Raw genomic sequence first — 16,933 nt, forward strand, 5'->3', positions numbered from 1 at the left:
ACAGCACTCATAGATAACATAATAAACAAAACAAAAAGTTAAATAAATAATTTAAAAAAACAATATTTGTGCAAAACAAAAGCCCAAAGTCCCTAATGCAACCAAGACTGTTCTGAAGAAGGGTCTCGACCCGAAACGTCACCCATTCCTTCTCTCCCGAGATGCTGCCTGACCTGCTGAGTTACTCCAGCATTTTGTGAATAAATCAAATCATACTGTTCAATAGCCTGATGGTTGTTGAGAACTGTTGAGGACGTTACAATTTTCAGACTCCTGTAACTTCTTTCTGATGGCTGGAGTGAAATGAGAGTGTGGTCAGAGTGTTGTGGGTCATTGATAATGCTGGGTGCTTTTTTGAGGTAGCGGCTCCTGTAGATCCCTTCGATGGTGGTGAATCAGTGGAATTCATTACCACAGATGATGGCTATGGAGGCCATGTCATTGGGTGTTTTTAAGGCAGAGATTGACAGGATCTTAGATTAGTAAGGATGTCAGGGGTTATGGGGAGATGGAGTTGAGAGGGAAAGATAGATTAGCCATGATTGAATGGCGGTGCAGACTTGATGAACCGAATGGCCTAATTCTGCACCTATGACTTATGAAGGCTAAGTATAGCTAGGACATGCAGAGCAATTGGCGGGGAGCTTAGGTGTGAGTGTACAGGCCATGTACACATCAGCTGCCCCCATTATCACTCTGCACTCTCAAGCCTGATTTAACTTCCCACTTGGACATCTGACCTCTCGCTGTTCTGCCCACAGGTTTTTCTTCCGCAGTGGGAATATCGAACACCCTGGCGACAAGCTCTTCAACACCTCCATAGAGGTTTTGCCATTCGACGTAAGTTCGGAAACAGTGTTCCTTATGTTCCTTGCATTGGTACGTTCAGAAGATGGGTTTAGTTTAGTTTGTTTAGAGATAGAGAGTGGAAACAGCCCTTTGGCCCACTGAGTCCATACTGAATAACGATCACCCGTTATCCCAATTTCGTATCCTGCACACTGGGAGCAATTGGGATGTGGGAGGAAACTGGAGCACCTGCAGGAAACCCAAGCAGTCGCAGGGAAAATATGCACACTCCAGACAGACAGCATCTGTAATCTGGATTGAACCCAGGTCCCTGGTGCTGCAAGGCAGCAGCTCTACAGCAACACCATTGTGCCACCCTTAAGCTGGACATTCTACAGGGTGTGACACAAGTCCAAATTCCGATGCGGTTTTACAAAAAAAGACATCAAGTGCTCGAGTAACTCTGCGGGTCAGGCAGCATCTCTGGTGATAGGTTACGTTTCAGGTTGGGACCCTTCTTCAGAGCCTGTCCTCCAGAGATGCTGCCTGACCTGCTGAGTTAGCACTTTGTGTCTTTTTTTCCAATTGTCTTTTATTATTCTACTTCACAGATGGTACAGTCAGGGAAGGAAACCTTGCTGGATGGAAAAGACAAATTTCCCAAATACCAGCGAACAGAGGATGGCTATATCCGCATCGGTAAGGCGAAGATATTTAGCCCTAAATTTTACTCCTGTTTTTTGATTGATAGATCCATCAATGGAAATAGACTCTTCAGCTCATAAAGTCCACACACCTACCATCGATTACCCGTTTGTACTAGTTCTATACAAAAGGGTACAAAATGCTTGAGTAACTCAGCGGGTCAGACAGCATCCATGGAGAACATCAAATGTTTCGACTTGAGACTCATCTTCAGAATGATTGTAGGTGGGGAGAAGAAAGCTGGAAAAGAGGAGAGGCAGGACAAAGCGTGGCAAGTAATAGGCTGACACAGGCAAGGGGTTTTTTTGCCCACTGAGTCCGCACCGACCAGCGATTAACACTTACATTAACACTATCCTATACACACTAGGGATAATTTACAATTTTACAAACCTGTACATCTTTGGAGTGTGGGAGGAAACCACAGAAAGTTGTGAAGTTGTGGAATTCTCTGCCTCAGAAGGCAGCGGAGGTCAATTCACTGGATGCATTCAAAAGAAAGAGCTTTTAGGGCCAGCGGAATCAAGGGATATGGGGAGAAGGCAGGAATGGGGTACTGATTGTGGATGATCAGCTTGATCACATTGAATGGCGGTGCTGGCTCGAAGGGGCGAATGGCCTACTCTGCACCTAATGTCTATGTATCTATGAAACGGGAGATCTCCGAGAAAACTGCAGGTCACGGGGAGAATGTACAAACTCCGTACACCTCCCGAGGTCAGCATCGAACCCGGGTCTCTGGCACTGCAAGGCAGCAACTCTACGGCTGCACCACCATGCCGCCCTTAATGTTGATGTTGAGCGGAAAAGGATAAAGGATTACCTGGAGTGGTTAGATCTTTCTTCTCACTGATTTCCTTTTATTTCAGCTTACTTCACAAACGGCATCGCTGAGGGGGAGGTGGATCCATCGTTCGGGCCACTGGAGTTCGTTCGCTTGTCCACCCTGTCAGACTCGCCGGTTTGGGTGATACTTAGTGAGGTGACTTCTTCACTAACCTACCCTGTCATAGAATCATAGTGTGAAAACAAGCCTATCAGCCCAACTTTGCCCACACTGACCATCTACAATACTCCCACCTGCCTGAGTTTAGCCCGTATCCCTCTAAACTTGTCCTATCCATGTACCTGTCTAATTGATTCTAAAACATTGCGATAGCGCTTGCCTCAACTATCTCCTCTTGGCAGCTCTTTCCGTACACCCACCACCCTCTGTGTGAAAAGGTTACCCCTCAGGTTCCTATTAAATCTTTCCCTCTCACCTTAAGCCTATGTCCTCTGGTTCTTGATTCCCCTCCTCTGGATAAAAAACTGTGCATTCACCCTATCCTCTTCATGATTTATACACCTCTATAAGATCACCCCTCATCCTCCTGCATTCCATAGAATAAAGTCCTGGCATGCCCAACTTATAGCTCAGGCCTTCGAGCCCTGGCGACATCCCCGTAAATTGTCTCTGCACTCTTTCCAGCTTATGACATTGCTCCTCTCGCAGGGTGACCAAAACTGAACACAATACTCCAAGTATGGCCTTGCCATTGGTGTGGGCATTGAGTATAAGAGTGAGGAAGTCATGATGCAATAGACAATAGGTGCAGGAGGAGGCCATTCGGCCCTTCGAGCCAGCACCGCCATTCAATGTGATCATGGCTGATCATTCTCAATCAGTACCCCGTTCCTGCCTTCTCCCCATACCCCCTGACTCCGCTATCCTTAAGAGCTCCATCCAGCTCTCTTGAATTCATTCAGAGAATTGGCCTCCACTGCCTTCTGAGGCAGAGAATTCCACAGATTCACAAGTCTCTGACTGAAAAAGTTTTTCCTCGTCTCAGTTCTAAATGGCCTACCCCTTATTCTTAAACTGTGGCCCCTTGTTCTGGACTCCCCCAACATTGGGAACATGTTTCCTGCCTCTAACGTGTCTAACTCCTTAATAATCTTATACGTTTCGATAAGATCTCCTCTCATCCTTCTAAATTCCAGTGTATACAAGCCTAGTCGCTCCAGTCCAGTCGGTGCAGTTTTAAAGGACTTTGGTTAGCCACAATTGGAGTATTGTGTGCAGTTCTGGTCAGCCCATTACAGGAAGGATGTGGAGGTTTTAGAGTGGGTACACAAGTGAGTCACAGAATGCTTCCTGCATTAGAGGGTATAAGCTATAAGGAGAGGTTGAACAGTTAGATTGTTTTCTCTGGAGTGTCATAGGCTGAGGGGAAACTTCAAGAAAGTATTCAAAATTATGAGAGGCATAGACTTTTTCTCAGAGCCTGCTTCCCTGCAATATTTCTGTTTAGCGGTAGTTTTCAGAAGGGCCATAAGGAATAGTAGCATTAGGCCATTTGGCCCATCAAGTCTACTCCGCCATTCAATCATGGCGGATCTATCTCTCCTAACACCATCTATCTCTCCTAACACCATCTCTCCTAACACCATTCTCCTGCCGTCTCCCCATAACCTCTGACACCTGTACTAATCTGGAATCTATCTAACTCTGCCTTAAAAATATCCACTGACTTGGCCTCTACAGCCTTCTGTGGCAAATAATTCCACAGATTCACCACCCTCTAACTAAAGATATTTCTCACCATTCCCCTTCCTAAAAGAACGTCCTTTAATTCTGAGGCTATGACTTCTAGTTCTAGACTCTCCCACTAATGGAAACATCCTCTCCACGTCCAAGGGATTGTAAAAAGGTTAAAGGTGTTGAAGGGCGGGGTTTAGGATGTACTAGATTGCTTTTTGTAAATGCCAGCAGAGATTAGAAGGGCTGAGCAGTTGACAAAGAGGAAGGAGCGAGTCTGGTGAGGGGCGTAAAACAGCATGGGGGTTTCGGGGTTGTAAAATAAAATTCTATGCATCACTGAAAGTGTCCTGAAATTTTCTTTCAGATATTTATAAAGAAAGCCGAGACTTAAGAGAAGATTTGGGTTTGACGCTGAATGCTGCTCCCTGCAGCCTGCGATAGTTCGATTCAGGAACCTTCCTCCTCGGTTCTTGGCCCTTCGATTTCATCGCAGAGAGACTGCAGCGGCCAATCGGGGAGAGCAGGAGAGGCCAACAATGCCCCACAACACTGCACAAACATGCATATCTCGGAGCAGTGCTGTCTGCTGTGATATCTTTTCTACTCAACAAAATCAAGACGTTGTATGAGTCCATTTTTCATTGGATCTTCCATGCTGATGCTCACTTGTCCAATTCATTCCAAAAACACGCCCCATTTGTAACCTGTACCTCACGGAATATTCAAACCAGGAGGTGCTCACAGTGACCGGCCTATTGCACAGAGGAGAGGGTAGGGAGAGCCTCTTAACGAAGGAAAGGAGGGTGGGCAGGGTCACTTATTGGAGGGAATGAGGGTAGGGAGAGTCTCTTATTAGAGCAAAGAAATGTAGGGAGAGCCTCTAACTGGAGGAGGGGAGGGTAATTAGAATCTCTTATTGGAGGATGGAAGTGTAGGGGAGAGTCTCTTATTGGAGGAAGTTAGGGTAGGGCGAGTCTTATTGGAGACAGGAGAGTAGGGAGAGTCTTATTGGAGGAGGGGACAACAGGGGGGAGCCTCCTGGAGGAGGGGAGGGTAGGGAGCGTCTCTAACTGAAACGCAGTTAGGGAGTATCTAATGAATGAGGATGGAAGGGAGTGCCTCTGATTGGAATGGATAGGGAGCATTTCTAATGAAAGGGCAGTTAGGGAGCATCTCTGATGGACGTTGGGAGTAGAGAGTAGGGAGTCTGATGGTAGGGGGTCAGAGAATCTCTCTGCTGGGAGGGGTCAGGGAGCATTCCGGTTAGACGGGAAGGGGTAAGGCGCAATTTTCTAATGGGCAGGGTAAGCGGAAATGTCTTGCAGATGGGTTGAGAATGGGTGCACCTGAGGGGAGGAAGTGGCAGGGGAGCCACTTGGAAAATGGAAATAGTATCTTTCTGAGGATGGTGGGTGTTGGAAATGTAGTGGAAAAGTTCTGGGATAAGGGGTTCTCGCTAATAAAGAGTGCATCAAATGGAGTCTGTCACACTGGAGAAGAGCAGGAGGGAATGTCTGGTATGTGTCTGAAGAGGTTGGAGATGGGGAGCATTTGTGAATGGAAAGAAAAGCAGATGAAGACTGGATAATGGAACACATTGCTGAGAGCGTCTCATATCAGGGATTTATCCAGGTTGTGTATCCTTAATTTTTACTCATTTTGGAGAATTTTATATCCACTACAGTCAATAAGGTTTGGATGCAAGCTTGATTACTAACTGCAACAAAAATCCTGGAAAATGTAACTGGATTATAGGTTCACGCTGTCTCCAAGGTGCTGGATAATCCTTGTTTCCTGTGTAAATTTGCTGATTAAACGTGCTGTGATTCAAGGTATGATTGGCCAGTTTTAAATACACCATGTGGGGCTTTGACCTTTTTACTGCCAAAATGGTGCTGGAGAAATCTGACAGAACAAAACAAATGTTTGAGCTCTGATCCAAACTCCCTGGAGGTGATGAGAATGACATTGATCAATTACTTATTCTTTGTCTAATGAATGCAGGTTCTTTGTGTGCAATCCTGGTCAGTTTTGTGCCAACCAGAACAAATGGCGTAGTGGACAAGGCTTTTGTTTCTGGATCACAGTTGAAGGGTCTGAACGTTACTGTGTCTATAATTGTACCGTGAAAGTTGGTGTGAATTGGAATAAGGTTTTATTGTGCTTACGTCAACCTTTTCAGGTAAAATTATTGAAAGGAGGGTTTCTGCTTCCATGGTGTTTTTATTATAAGTAATAAAGATTGCAGTGAATGGATGAAAGAATTTAATATATTTATTTTATAATCTGTACTATTTTACACAATCTGTAAATGAGGCCTAATTTGTAGATAATAAATATGTATCATGACAAATCGATAATTGTGATTAGGAAGAAATCATTAGAATCAAATGGTTGTAAATTACTTTGAATAAGTCTGGTTATCTCGCGTGTTCTGACATGATTTGGGTAGAGATTTTCTTTAGTTTCCTGATGGCCTTACTGGCTAAAGTATCTGTCCCCGCCGCATCCTCCAGGCCCAAGGTGTGCTGCTCAGCAAGGGAATGTCCATGGTTCATAAGACACGGGAACAGAATTGGGCCATTCGGCCCATCAAGTCTGCTCCGCCATTCAATTTTGGCTGGTCTATTTTTCCCTCTCAACCCCATTCACCTACCTTCTTCTGTAACCTGACACCCTTACCAATCAAGAACCTATTAATCTCCACTTTGAAAATACCCAATGGCTTGATCTCTACTGCCGTATGTGGTAATGAATTCCATAGATTCACCACCCTCTAAAGAAATTCCTCATCTCCATTCTAAACATATGTCCCTTTATTCCGAGCCTGTGCCCTCTGGTCCTGGACTCTCGCATGAGCGGAAACATCCTCTCCACGTCCACTCTATCCTGGCCTTTCATTATTGATGATTCAGAACTTGGTGTTTATTTGAAGTCAGTCAAAGCAATCATAAGATGTATAACCACAATGCCGATAGGGAGGGAGCTCCAGGATTTTGACCCAGTGACGGTGAAGGAACGGCGATATATTTCCAGGTCAGGATGGTGTGTGCCTTGGAGGCAACTTCAATAAATATGGAAATGTGACCGTTCATCCTCCTCAGCAAATAACTGGCATGAATTGTAAATAAATGGGGCCCAAGCAGTGATTCTGAACAGTACCGCACTGGTCACAGGCCCCTCAATCCCGAGGATGATGTGTTATTCCCAATCTGTTTCCTATTCAATAATTGATTCTCAATCAATATTAATACATTGCCACCAAATCCATATGTTCAACCATGTTGGCCAAGCACCTGTGGCCTTCATTCAAAGCTTTGAGAAATTAACACGCACCAGATCCACCGTTTCTTCCTTATAGAACATGGAACAGTGCAGCATAAGAATTGGCCCTGTGACCCACTTTGTGTGTCAACTTCGATGCCAATCTAAACTACTGTCATCGCTTCTGCCTGAAGAAAAAGACACAAGTGTTGGAGTAACTTAGCGGGTCAGGTAGAATCTCTGGAGAACACGGATAGGTGACTTTTTGGGACGAGACCCTTCTTCAGTGAAGGGTCATGACCCTAAACATCACCTAACCACGTTCTCCAGTAATGTTGCCTAACCCGCTGCGTTACTCCAGCACCTTGTGTCTTCTTTTGCAAACCAGCATCAGCAGTCCCTTGTTTCTACCATCTGCTTGCACATGGTCTCTGCCTGTTCATGTGTCTGTCCAAATTCCTCTTAAATGTTGCTGTCATATCTGCTTCCACAACCTCTTCTAGCAAAATGTTACAGACATCTACCGTTGTGTTTAAAAATAAATCCTGCCTCATAAATCTTTAAACTATCCCCCCCCTCACCTTAAACCTACTTACTTACTTACTGCCCATTATGCCTCCTGGCATGTAGGGCAACAACGAAGGTCCTCCACTCCTGGCCCGGTAGTGTTGATTCCTTTAGTTGTTGTTTCCGTAACATATTCGTTTTACGAGGCAGGGTTGTTAGCCCTGTGCTCAACCCCCAACCTGGAGGACCAGTGGATCGCTCTTCGTCTCATCTCTACCCTTCGACCTGTCCAGCATGGGAAACCCTGACAGGAGACGAATCTCCCGCTGGCATAGCTCTAGGGGTAACTGAGACACACAAGCTCCCTGACCACGACAAGGTTGCAATCCAACGGGGAGACCTTAAACCTACACCCTCTGGTATTTAAAGTAGATATGGAGCACTAAGACTTGATTTCTGAGTTTGAAAAAATCTGCTCTTCAATTGTGAATGACAATCTGTATCAACACCAAAACTTCGGGACTGCTCATCGCTTACCGGAGTTAGGTTGCTAGAACTCTCACAGAATAAACACAAAGTCTGAAAAAGAAACGTTGTCCATCCGTTCCATCCACAGATGCAGCCTGACCCACTGAGTTCTTCCATCACTTTGTGTTTTGCTCAAGTTTCCAGCATCTGCAGTTTCTTGTGTCTCTAGCTTTTCTTATCCATTTTCCTCCGGGTTTGATAGTGCGGTGATGGTCAGTCTGAGCTCCTGTGAACAATGGCAATCTGCCAAACAGCATTTGGGAGGGAGGGTTGGGTAAGGGGATTTGAAGTATGCCTCAGATAGGCTTGAGTGGTCACAGACTACTCAAATGGCAATTTACAAAACTGGCATGTGGATTACATTTTGCAAGCAGAAGCACCTAATGCCTGTTATATTGCAGACTGGTGTTTCTGCAGATATCGTGGGATGATGTTTGTCCTTGAATATCTTTTTTGGGAGATTTGGGTGTGGTGCTGGAAGACTGGAGGGTGGCTAATGGTGTGCATCTATTTAAGAAGGGCTTCAAAGAAAAGTCTGGAAACTATAGACCAGTGAGCCTAACATCTGTGATAGGCAAGTGATAGGCAATATTCTTTCCTCCCTCACTGTAGAGAGCTTTCAAAATCATGGTCTCATTTAAAAGTTCTTCCGCCTGATAAGAGAGGGTGGAAGAGGGTATGAGTGGTTCTTGATTATGATGGCAGTGTGAAGATAGAGTCGATGATGGGGGACTGGCTTGTACGATAGACTGGGCTGCATTCACAATTCTACAATTTCTTGGGACTTTGGGCAGAACAGTTTAGTTCAGAGATACAGCATGGAAACAGGCCCTTCAGCCACCAGGTCCATGCCAACAGTCGATCACCCGTTCACACTAGTTCTACCTTATCCCACATACTCATCCATAGTGTACGGAAAAATGCCTGGGGATGGGGAGGTGGGAAGGGATGAGTGGAGCAGAGTGTCGTAGAGAGCGAGAGAGGTTCTTGCGGAAAGCTGGAGTCAGGCAGCATCTATAGAGAACAGGGATAGGTGACGTTTTGGGTCGGGACCCTTCTTCAGTGTGGTGGTGGTGGAGGGGAGAGAGCTGGAAGAAGGAGGAGGTAGGACAAAAAGGATGCATTTAGATAGACGGGCTGATTATGGATAGCCAAAGACGGTGTCCATATGGAGTTGGGCAAGTCATATGATAGTTACCATATGGTAGGCTGCTCAAGAAAGTTAGATCGCATGGGATCAAGGGAAAGCTAACCGGCTGGATATGGATTTGGCTTCTTGGAAGGAAGCCAAGGGTAGAAGATGTACAAAGATCGGAAAGGTTTAGAGGGATATGGGCCAAACGTGGGCAGGTGGGACTAGTGTAGATGGACATCTTCATTGGCATGGGCAGCTTGGGCCTAAGAGCCTGTTTCCGCTCTGTATGACTAATTAAATAAAAGAAATGGTGCAACAGTGGTGAATTTTTCACCCCCATCCAATGCACTCCAATCTCTATGTTCAGGGAAGCTCAGCGAGAGGAGAGAAACCAAGGGACGTAGGTGCCAGGGTGAGTGTACGAGCAATCTGTTCGCATCCTTATTGTAAGCACCATGACAATGGGTAAACATACATAGTACAGGGGAAAGGAAGCAGCCCTACTGGGCATAAGCTAAATGTGTCTCTAATGCCACTGTGGGATTCATTACCAGTATTTTCGTTCGGAAGTCATTGTGTTAGAGAGACACAGCATGGAAACATGCTCTTTGTCTCAGATCCACCCTGCCAATCAATTTGCCTCACCGAGCTGGCCCCACTTGTGTGCACCTGCCCTGGCCACGATGTCCCATCCAAACTAGTCCTGTCTACCTGCATTTGGTCCATATCCCTCTAAATCTTTCCTATCCATGTACCTGCCAACCTTCCACCATCATCCTCTGCTTCTTTCCATGAAGCCAATCCTCTACCCAACTCGCTCTCCCTGAATCACATACAATCTAACCTTTCAGAGTACCTGCTCCATGTCCCTCCAATCCTATGTACCTGTCCATGTGCCTTTTGAATGTTGTTATTGTACCTGCCTCAACCACATCAGCAGCTCGTTCCACATACACATTGTTGAAATTGTCCCACAGGTCCCTTTTAATTCTTTCCCCTCTCACTGTAGAGAGCTTTCAGAATCATGGTCTCATTTAAATGTTCTTCCGCCTGACAAGAGAGGGTGGAAGAGGGTATGAGTGGTCCTTGATTATGATGGAAGTGTGAAGTATAGATAAGAGTTGATGATGGGGGACTGGCTTGTACGATAGACTGGGCTGCATTCACAATTCTACAATTTCTTGGGCCTTGGGCTGAACTGTTTAGAGATACAGCATGGAAACAGGCCCTTCAGTCACCAGGTCCATGCCAACTATCGATCACCCGTTCACACTAGTTCTATTTTATCTCACTTAAACATAGTGTAGGGGAAAATGCCAGGGGACGGGGAAGTGGGAAGGGATGAGTGGAGCAGGGAGTCGTAGAGAGCAAGCGAGAGGTTCTTGCGGACGGATTCTTACGAGAGGTTCTTGCGGACTGTGACTTGGATAGATTAGGAGAGTAGGCAAATGCATGGCAGATGCAATATAATGTGGATAAATGTGAGGTTATCCACTTTGGCGGCAAGAACAGGAAAGCAGAGTATTACCTGAATGGTGGCCAATTAGGAAAAGGGGAGATGCAACGTGACCTGGGTGTCATGGTGCACCAGTCATTGAAAGCAAGCGTACAGGTGCAGTAGGCGGTGAAGAAAGCGAATGGTATGTTAGCATTCATAGCAAGAGGATTTGAGTATAGGAGCAGGGAGGTTCTGCTGCAATTGTACAGGGCCTTGGTGAGACCGCACCTGGAGTATTGTGTACAGTTTTGGTCTCCTTATCTGAGGAAAGACGTTCTTGCCTTAGAGGGAGTACAGAGAAGGTTCACCTGATTGATCCCTGGGATGGCGGGACTTTCATATGAAGAAAGACTGGATAGACTAGGCTTGTACTCGCTGGAATTTAGAAGACTGAGGGGGGATCTTATAGAAACATATAAAATTCTTAAGGGGTTGGAGAGGCTAGACGCGGGAAGATTGTTCCCGATGTTGGGGGAGTCCAGAACCAGGGGTCACAGCTTAAGGATAAGAGGGAAGTCTTTTAGGACCGAGATGAGAAAACATTTCTTCACACAGAGAGTTGCCAGACAGAGAGTGGTGAGTCTGTGGAATTCTCTGCCACAGAAGGTAGTTGAGGCCAGTTCATTGGCTATATTTAAGAGGGAGTTAGATGTGGCCCTTGTGGCTAAAGGGATCAGGGGGTATGGAGAGAAGGCAGGTACAGGTTACTGAGCTGGATGATCAGCCATGATCATATTGACTGGCGGTGCAGGTTCGAAGGGCCGAATGGCCTATTCCTGCACCTATTTTCTATGTTTCTAAAGCTGGAGTCAGGCAGCATCTGTAGAGAACACGGATAGGTGATGTTTTGGGTCGGGACCCTTGTTCAGACTGATTTTGGGGGTGGTGGAGGGGAGAAAGCTGGAAGAGAGGGGGGGTCAGACAAAGCCTGGCAAGTGATGGGTGGATACAGGTGAGGTCGGTTTTTGATAGACAGATGGTGGGACAAAGGCCAGAGATGTAAAGTCAGAAGATGTGAGACATAAGTTATCCATTAAACTACGTATGTAACTTATATAAGATATGTAACTCATGTAAGGAAGCTTCAAGTTCCTTCAAGTTCCTAACTTCCATATCACCAGCAACCTAAGCTGGTCCCTTCACACTGATGCGGTGATCAAAAAAGCTCATCAGCTTTTCTACTTAAGCATTTGAGAAGATTCGGCATATCCACGATGACTCAAATTTCTACAGATGTGCTGTAGCAATTATTCAGACGGGATACATCTCAACCTGGTCTGGCAACTGCTCTGCCCCTGACCACCTGACCCTGCAGGGAGTGGTGAACATAGCCCAGTCCATCTCTGGCTCGTCACTTCCCTCCATCCCGCCCATCTTCACAGTGCATTGCATCAGGAAGGCTGGGAATAGTGTCAAGGGTGCCTGCCACCCTGGCCATTCCCTTTTCTCGCTTCTACCTTCTGGGAGAAGATATCGGCTATCAGACACCTAAATCAACCTCTCTCATACTCCTCCCTGTAGTGCTGCCATGTACACATGATTGTACGGTAATATTCTTTTGCTCTAATCGGATTTTGATCTTGCACCGTTCTGCTGTTTTGCACTCGTCATTGTACTTATTGTTACATTTATCATGTAAGAAAATAACTGCAGATGCTGGTACAAATCGAAGGTATTTATTCACAAAATGCTGGAGTAACTCAGCAGGTCAGGCAGCATCTCAGGAGAGAAGGAATGGGTGACGTTTCTTCTTCAGAAGAAGGGTCTCGACCCGAAACGTCACCCATTCCTTCTCTCCTGAGATGCTGCCTGACCTGCTGAGTTACTCCTGCATTTTGTGAATAGTTACATTTATCATTACTGTTTATGCACTGTTTACTCTGTGAGCTTCATGTGAACAAGGAATTTAATTGCCGGTATATATTTCGATAAACTAATCTAATGTAATAAGCAGTTAGATAGTGAGAGCTGTGACATCTACTCAAATTATCTCCCAGTCAGCACCCACAGGAACGCCGAGAGGATTAAAATTATCCCACGGTGTATGAATTACATCCCCACCCTGTTTTGCTGCTGTGAGCTCTCTAAATACACATGCCTTTTCAATGAGATCACAAAGGCCTCAGTCTTTGTCCTGTGCCTCACTGTTCGAGTAAACAAGATGGGGAACTGATCAACTAACCCTGCAGAGAACCCGACAGTTTGTGGCCAAACGCAAATTGGAGGAGCAGCACCTCATATTTTGCTTGGGCAGCTTATAACCCAGTGGTATGAATATTGATTTCTTTAATTTCAAGTAACCCTTTCATCCCCTCTCTCCATCCTTCCCCACCCTAGTCATCATACTAGTTTCATACTAGTTTCATACTAGTCTGAAGAAGGGTCTCGACCCGAAACGTCACCCATTCCTTCTCTCCCGAGATGCTGCCTGACCTGCTGAGTTACTCCAGCATTTTGTGAATAAATCGATTTGTACCAGCATCTGCAGTTATTTTCTTATAATACTAGTTTCACTGTCGTCTTGCTGAGTTTCACTGTTTGCATCACTCGTTATCTTCTTCCCCACAAGCCAACAATGGACCATTGTGGGTTCTGCCTTTCCTTGATCATCGTTGTTGGCTCTGATCTATCTTTGCATACCTTTCATTAATTTGTTTCTTGTACCTTTTCATATTTCTCGGTTCCCTCGCTCCTGACTCTTAGTCTGAAGAAGGGTCTTGACCCAAAACGTCTATTCCTTTTCTCCAGAGCTGCTGTCTGACCTGCTGAGTTACTCCAGTTTTTTGTGTCTGCGGTGTAAACCAGCATCTGCAGTTCCTTCCTACTCAGTTTCTGCTTCCTGGACCACTGTATTCAAACATTAGTTTACAATCCTGTGAACTATTTAATTGCCTCTTTTTTCTCCCATAATTTAAATGCACCAAAGCCCCTGCCCCGATCATTATGCTCATCAGAAAGAATAAAATAAAATGGGTTACAACAAGTTTTTTCCAAGTTCTTTAGTTGAATATATCAGTTGAATGAAACATAACTACTTTGTATTGGAAACACATTAAGATGCAGCATACTTTATGATACACGTTGATTTAACTTTTCGGAAGCAAATTGTTGTAAACCACTTTATTTTATGTAATTCATGCTGCTAAATCTACTGAAATGTTTATCTTATGCTGCATGAGTACAACGTTGACATTTAGCAACAACAGGAAGCTAGTGTAGATCAGCCATTGGACACTGTTTGACTTGAAGAAGGGACTCGACCCGAAACGTCACCCATTCCTTCTCTCCCGAGATGCTGCCTGACCTGCTGAGTTACTCCAGCATTTTGTGAATAAACTGCTTGACTTGAGTTTCTCCACCACTAATTAATTATGTGGTTTTAACAGGTTCAGTCGGAAACATTCTTGCCCTTGCAGAGGAAAGTTGTGAATTGAGGCAATCAATTCATCTGATATTATACCTAGGGCCCACACTGATGGAGTCAGCACCTTCAGAATCACACCTTTGGTTAAGAAAACAATTTATATTTTTTAAAAAACATTTTATTCACAGAGACATGGATGAAAGATATTCTTCCTCAGAGCCCCTCTGAACCTATTACCCCTTCCCCAAAACTGGTGCGCACTAGTTATCGATGCCTCAGCTAAGGGGAAAAGTTTCTTACTATCTACTCTATAATTTTGCATATCTCACTCAGGTTCCACACACTCCCACCACCAGCCTCCTTCACTCCACGGACAACAAACCCAGCTTATCCAGTCTCTCCTTGAAAAAGATTTGCTCCACCCCAAGCAATAGGCTGGTGAATTTCCTCACCGCCCTCGCCTTCTTCCTATCGTGCAGCCACCTGAACTGCACACAATGCTCCAGTTATGGCATAATAATATCTTATAAAGTTGTATAACTTCCCTGTTCTTACAATCTACCACTACCACCTCCCCCCCCCCCCCCCCCCCCGTATGAAGGTATCCTCCACCCTATCGATCTGGGTTTCCAATTTCATGGATCCTTGCCCGAGTATACTGAGGTCCTTGTTTTCAATACTGCCCGAGACATTATCATTCCACTTCCCCACCCTTCCCCCTCCCCTCTCTTCCCCTTCCCCCTCCCTCCACCTCTTCCCCTACACCCCACTCCATCCCCCTCATCCCTCCTCCCCCCTCCCTCCCTAGGACATAGATTTAAACTTTAAAATGTGAATAACTTAAAAAATATAACACTGATTTCAATTAAACTTCTTCGGTGAGTAAGGTGGGCCTAAAATTGTTGTGCTATTGGCCGTAGTTCAGGAACAAACAAACAAGAGTTTTAGTATATAGATTAACGATTTAGACAAAGGAATTAAATGTGACATCTCCAAGTTTGCGGATGACACAAAGCTGGGTGGCAGTGTGGGCTGTGAGGAGGATGCAATGAGGCTGCAGGGTGACTTGGATAGGTTGGGTGAGTGGGCAGATGTAGTATAATGTGGATAAATGTGAGGTTATCCACTTTGGTGGCAATAATAAGGCAGATGGTGTCAGATTAGGAAAATGGGACCTGGATGTCCTTGTATATCAGTCACTGAAAGTAAGCATGCAGATACAGTAGGCAGTGAAGAAAGCCAATGGCATGTTGGCCTTCATTGTGAGAGGATTTGAGTTTAGGAGCAAGGAGGTCCAACTGCAGTTGTACAGTACAGGGCTCTGGTGAGACCACACCTGGGAGTATTGTGTGCAGTTTTGGTCTCTAAATTTGAGGAAGGACATTCTTGCTATTGAGGGAGTACAGTGTAGGTTGATGGCAGGATTGACTTATCTACACTGGAATTTAGAAGGATGAGCGGAGATCTTATTGAAACATATAAGATTATTAAGGGATTGGACACGCTAGAGGCAGGAAACATGTTCCCGGTGTTGGGGGAGTCGAGAACCAGGGGCCACAGTTTAAGAATAAGGGGTAGGCCATTTAGTACGGAGATGAGGAAAAATTATTTCACCCAGAGAGTTGTGAATTCTCTGCCTCAGAAGGCAGTGGAGGCCAATTCTCTGGATGCTTTCAAGAGAGAGTTAGATAGAGTTCTTAATGATAGCTGAGTCAAGGGATATGGGGAGAAGGCAGGAACGGGGTACTGATTGTGGATGATCAGCCATGATCACAGTGAATGGCGGTGCTGGCTTAAAGGGCCGACTGACGTACTGCCTATTATATTCACTGGAATTTAGAATTTGCCCTTGTCAATAACATTGTCTATCTAAATGTTATAGTCCCTGCTTCAACTACATCCTCTGTATGGAAAACGTTGCCCCTCGGGTTCTTATTAAATGTTTCCCGCTTACACCTATGTTCTCTGGTTTCCGATTCATCGACTCTGGGTGTCGCGTCGCCTCCCTGCTACACTGCGCCTCCCTGCCACACCGCGCCTCACATGCGCCGCTGGCCGTGGCCCTTCCAGACGCTTCTAGCACATTCTGCCGCCCGTCTCTGACAACTGCTGACTCACGATTGGCTCCCCCTCCTTCCACTGCCATGGTAACCTCGCCCTCATTGACTGAAAGACCACGTGTTCCCCAGCCCCATCACTTGATTGGCTGCAAGGTCACGTGGTTTCCATCCCACTCCTCCCATTGCCATGGTAGCCGTCTCCTGATTGGCTGAGGGTGAGCATGTGGTTGACCCAGCCCCCCGCGCTGCCGGCTCGCTCCCGCTTCCTCTTCGCCGCTCTGCCAATCAGCGGCCTCCACGCGAGATGCGGCGCGCGCGCTCCGAGACGAGTGGGTGGGATGTGTGAGTGACTGCCGCTCCAGCCAACCACAGGCGTGCGAGCGCCAGCGGCCGGCCGCCCTGGCCAATGGGAGTGAGCCGGCGTGAGGGTGGGGGTTGGGCTGCAGGTGGTGGTGGCGGCGGCGGCGGCGGCTTCTCGGGGTCACGTGAATTGAGCAGCGGGGAGCACCGAGGAGCGGACGGTGAGTGGAGACGCGCGGTGTGGTCTCACCCTGAGGGG

At 46.1% G+C, this 16,933-nt stretch overlaps 2 protein-coding genes across 2 annotated transcripts in view; both read left to right on the forward strand.

Moving 5' to 3' along the window:
• Positions 1-6,363, forward strand: part of mgat4b (alpha-1,3-mannosyl-glycoprotein 4-beta-N-acetylglucosaminyltransferase B) — a 133,260-nt gene extending 126,897 nt beyond the window's left edge. The window contains exons 12-15 of the mRNA XM_078411664.1: positions 762-840; positions 1,401-1,488; positions 2,364-2,476; positions 4,383-6,363. Coding sequence (XP_078267790.1) covers positions 762-840; positions 1,401-1,488; positions 2,364-2,476; positions 4,383-4,409 — 307 coding nt within the window. The 3' untranslated portion in view covers positions 4,410-6,363. The remainder of the gene's footprint in view (positions 1-761; positions 841-1,400; positions 1,489-2,363; positions 2,477-4,382) is intronic.
• Positions 6,364-16,769: 10,406 nt separating this feature from the next.
• The window catches only part of canx (calnexin), a 33,943-nt gene continuing 33,779 nt past the window's right edge, over positions 16,770-16,933 (forward strand). The window contains exon 1 of the mRNA XM_078411665.1: positions 16,770-16,895. The gene's annotated coding sequence lies outside the window, so the exon portion shown is untranslated. The remainder of the gene's footprint in view (positions 16,896-16,933) is intronic.

This window comes from Rhinoraja longicauda, chromosome 14, assembly GCF_053455715.1.
Source record: "Rhinoraja longicauda isolate Sanriku21f chromosome 14, sRhiLon1.1, whole genome shotgun sequence".
NCBI lineage: Eukaryota > Metazoa > Chordata > Chondrichthyes > Rajiformes > Arhynchobatidae > Rhinoraja > Rhinoraja longicauda.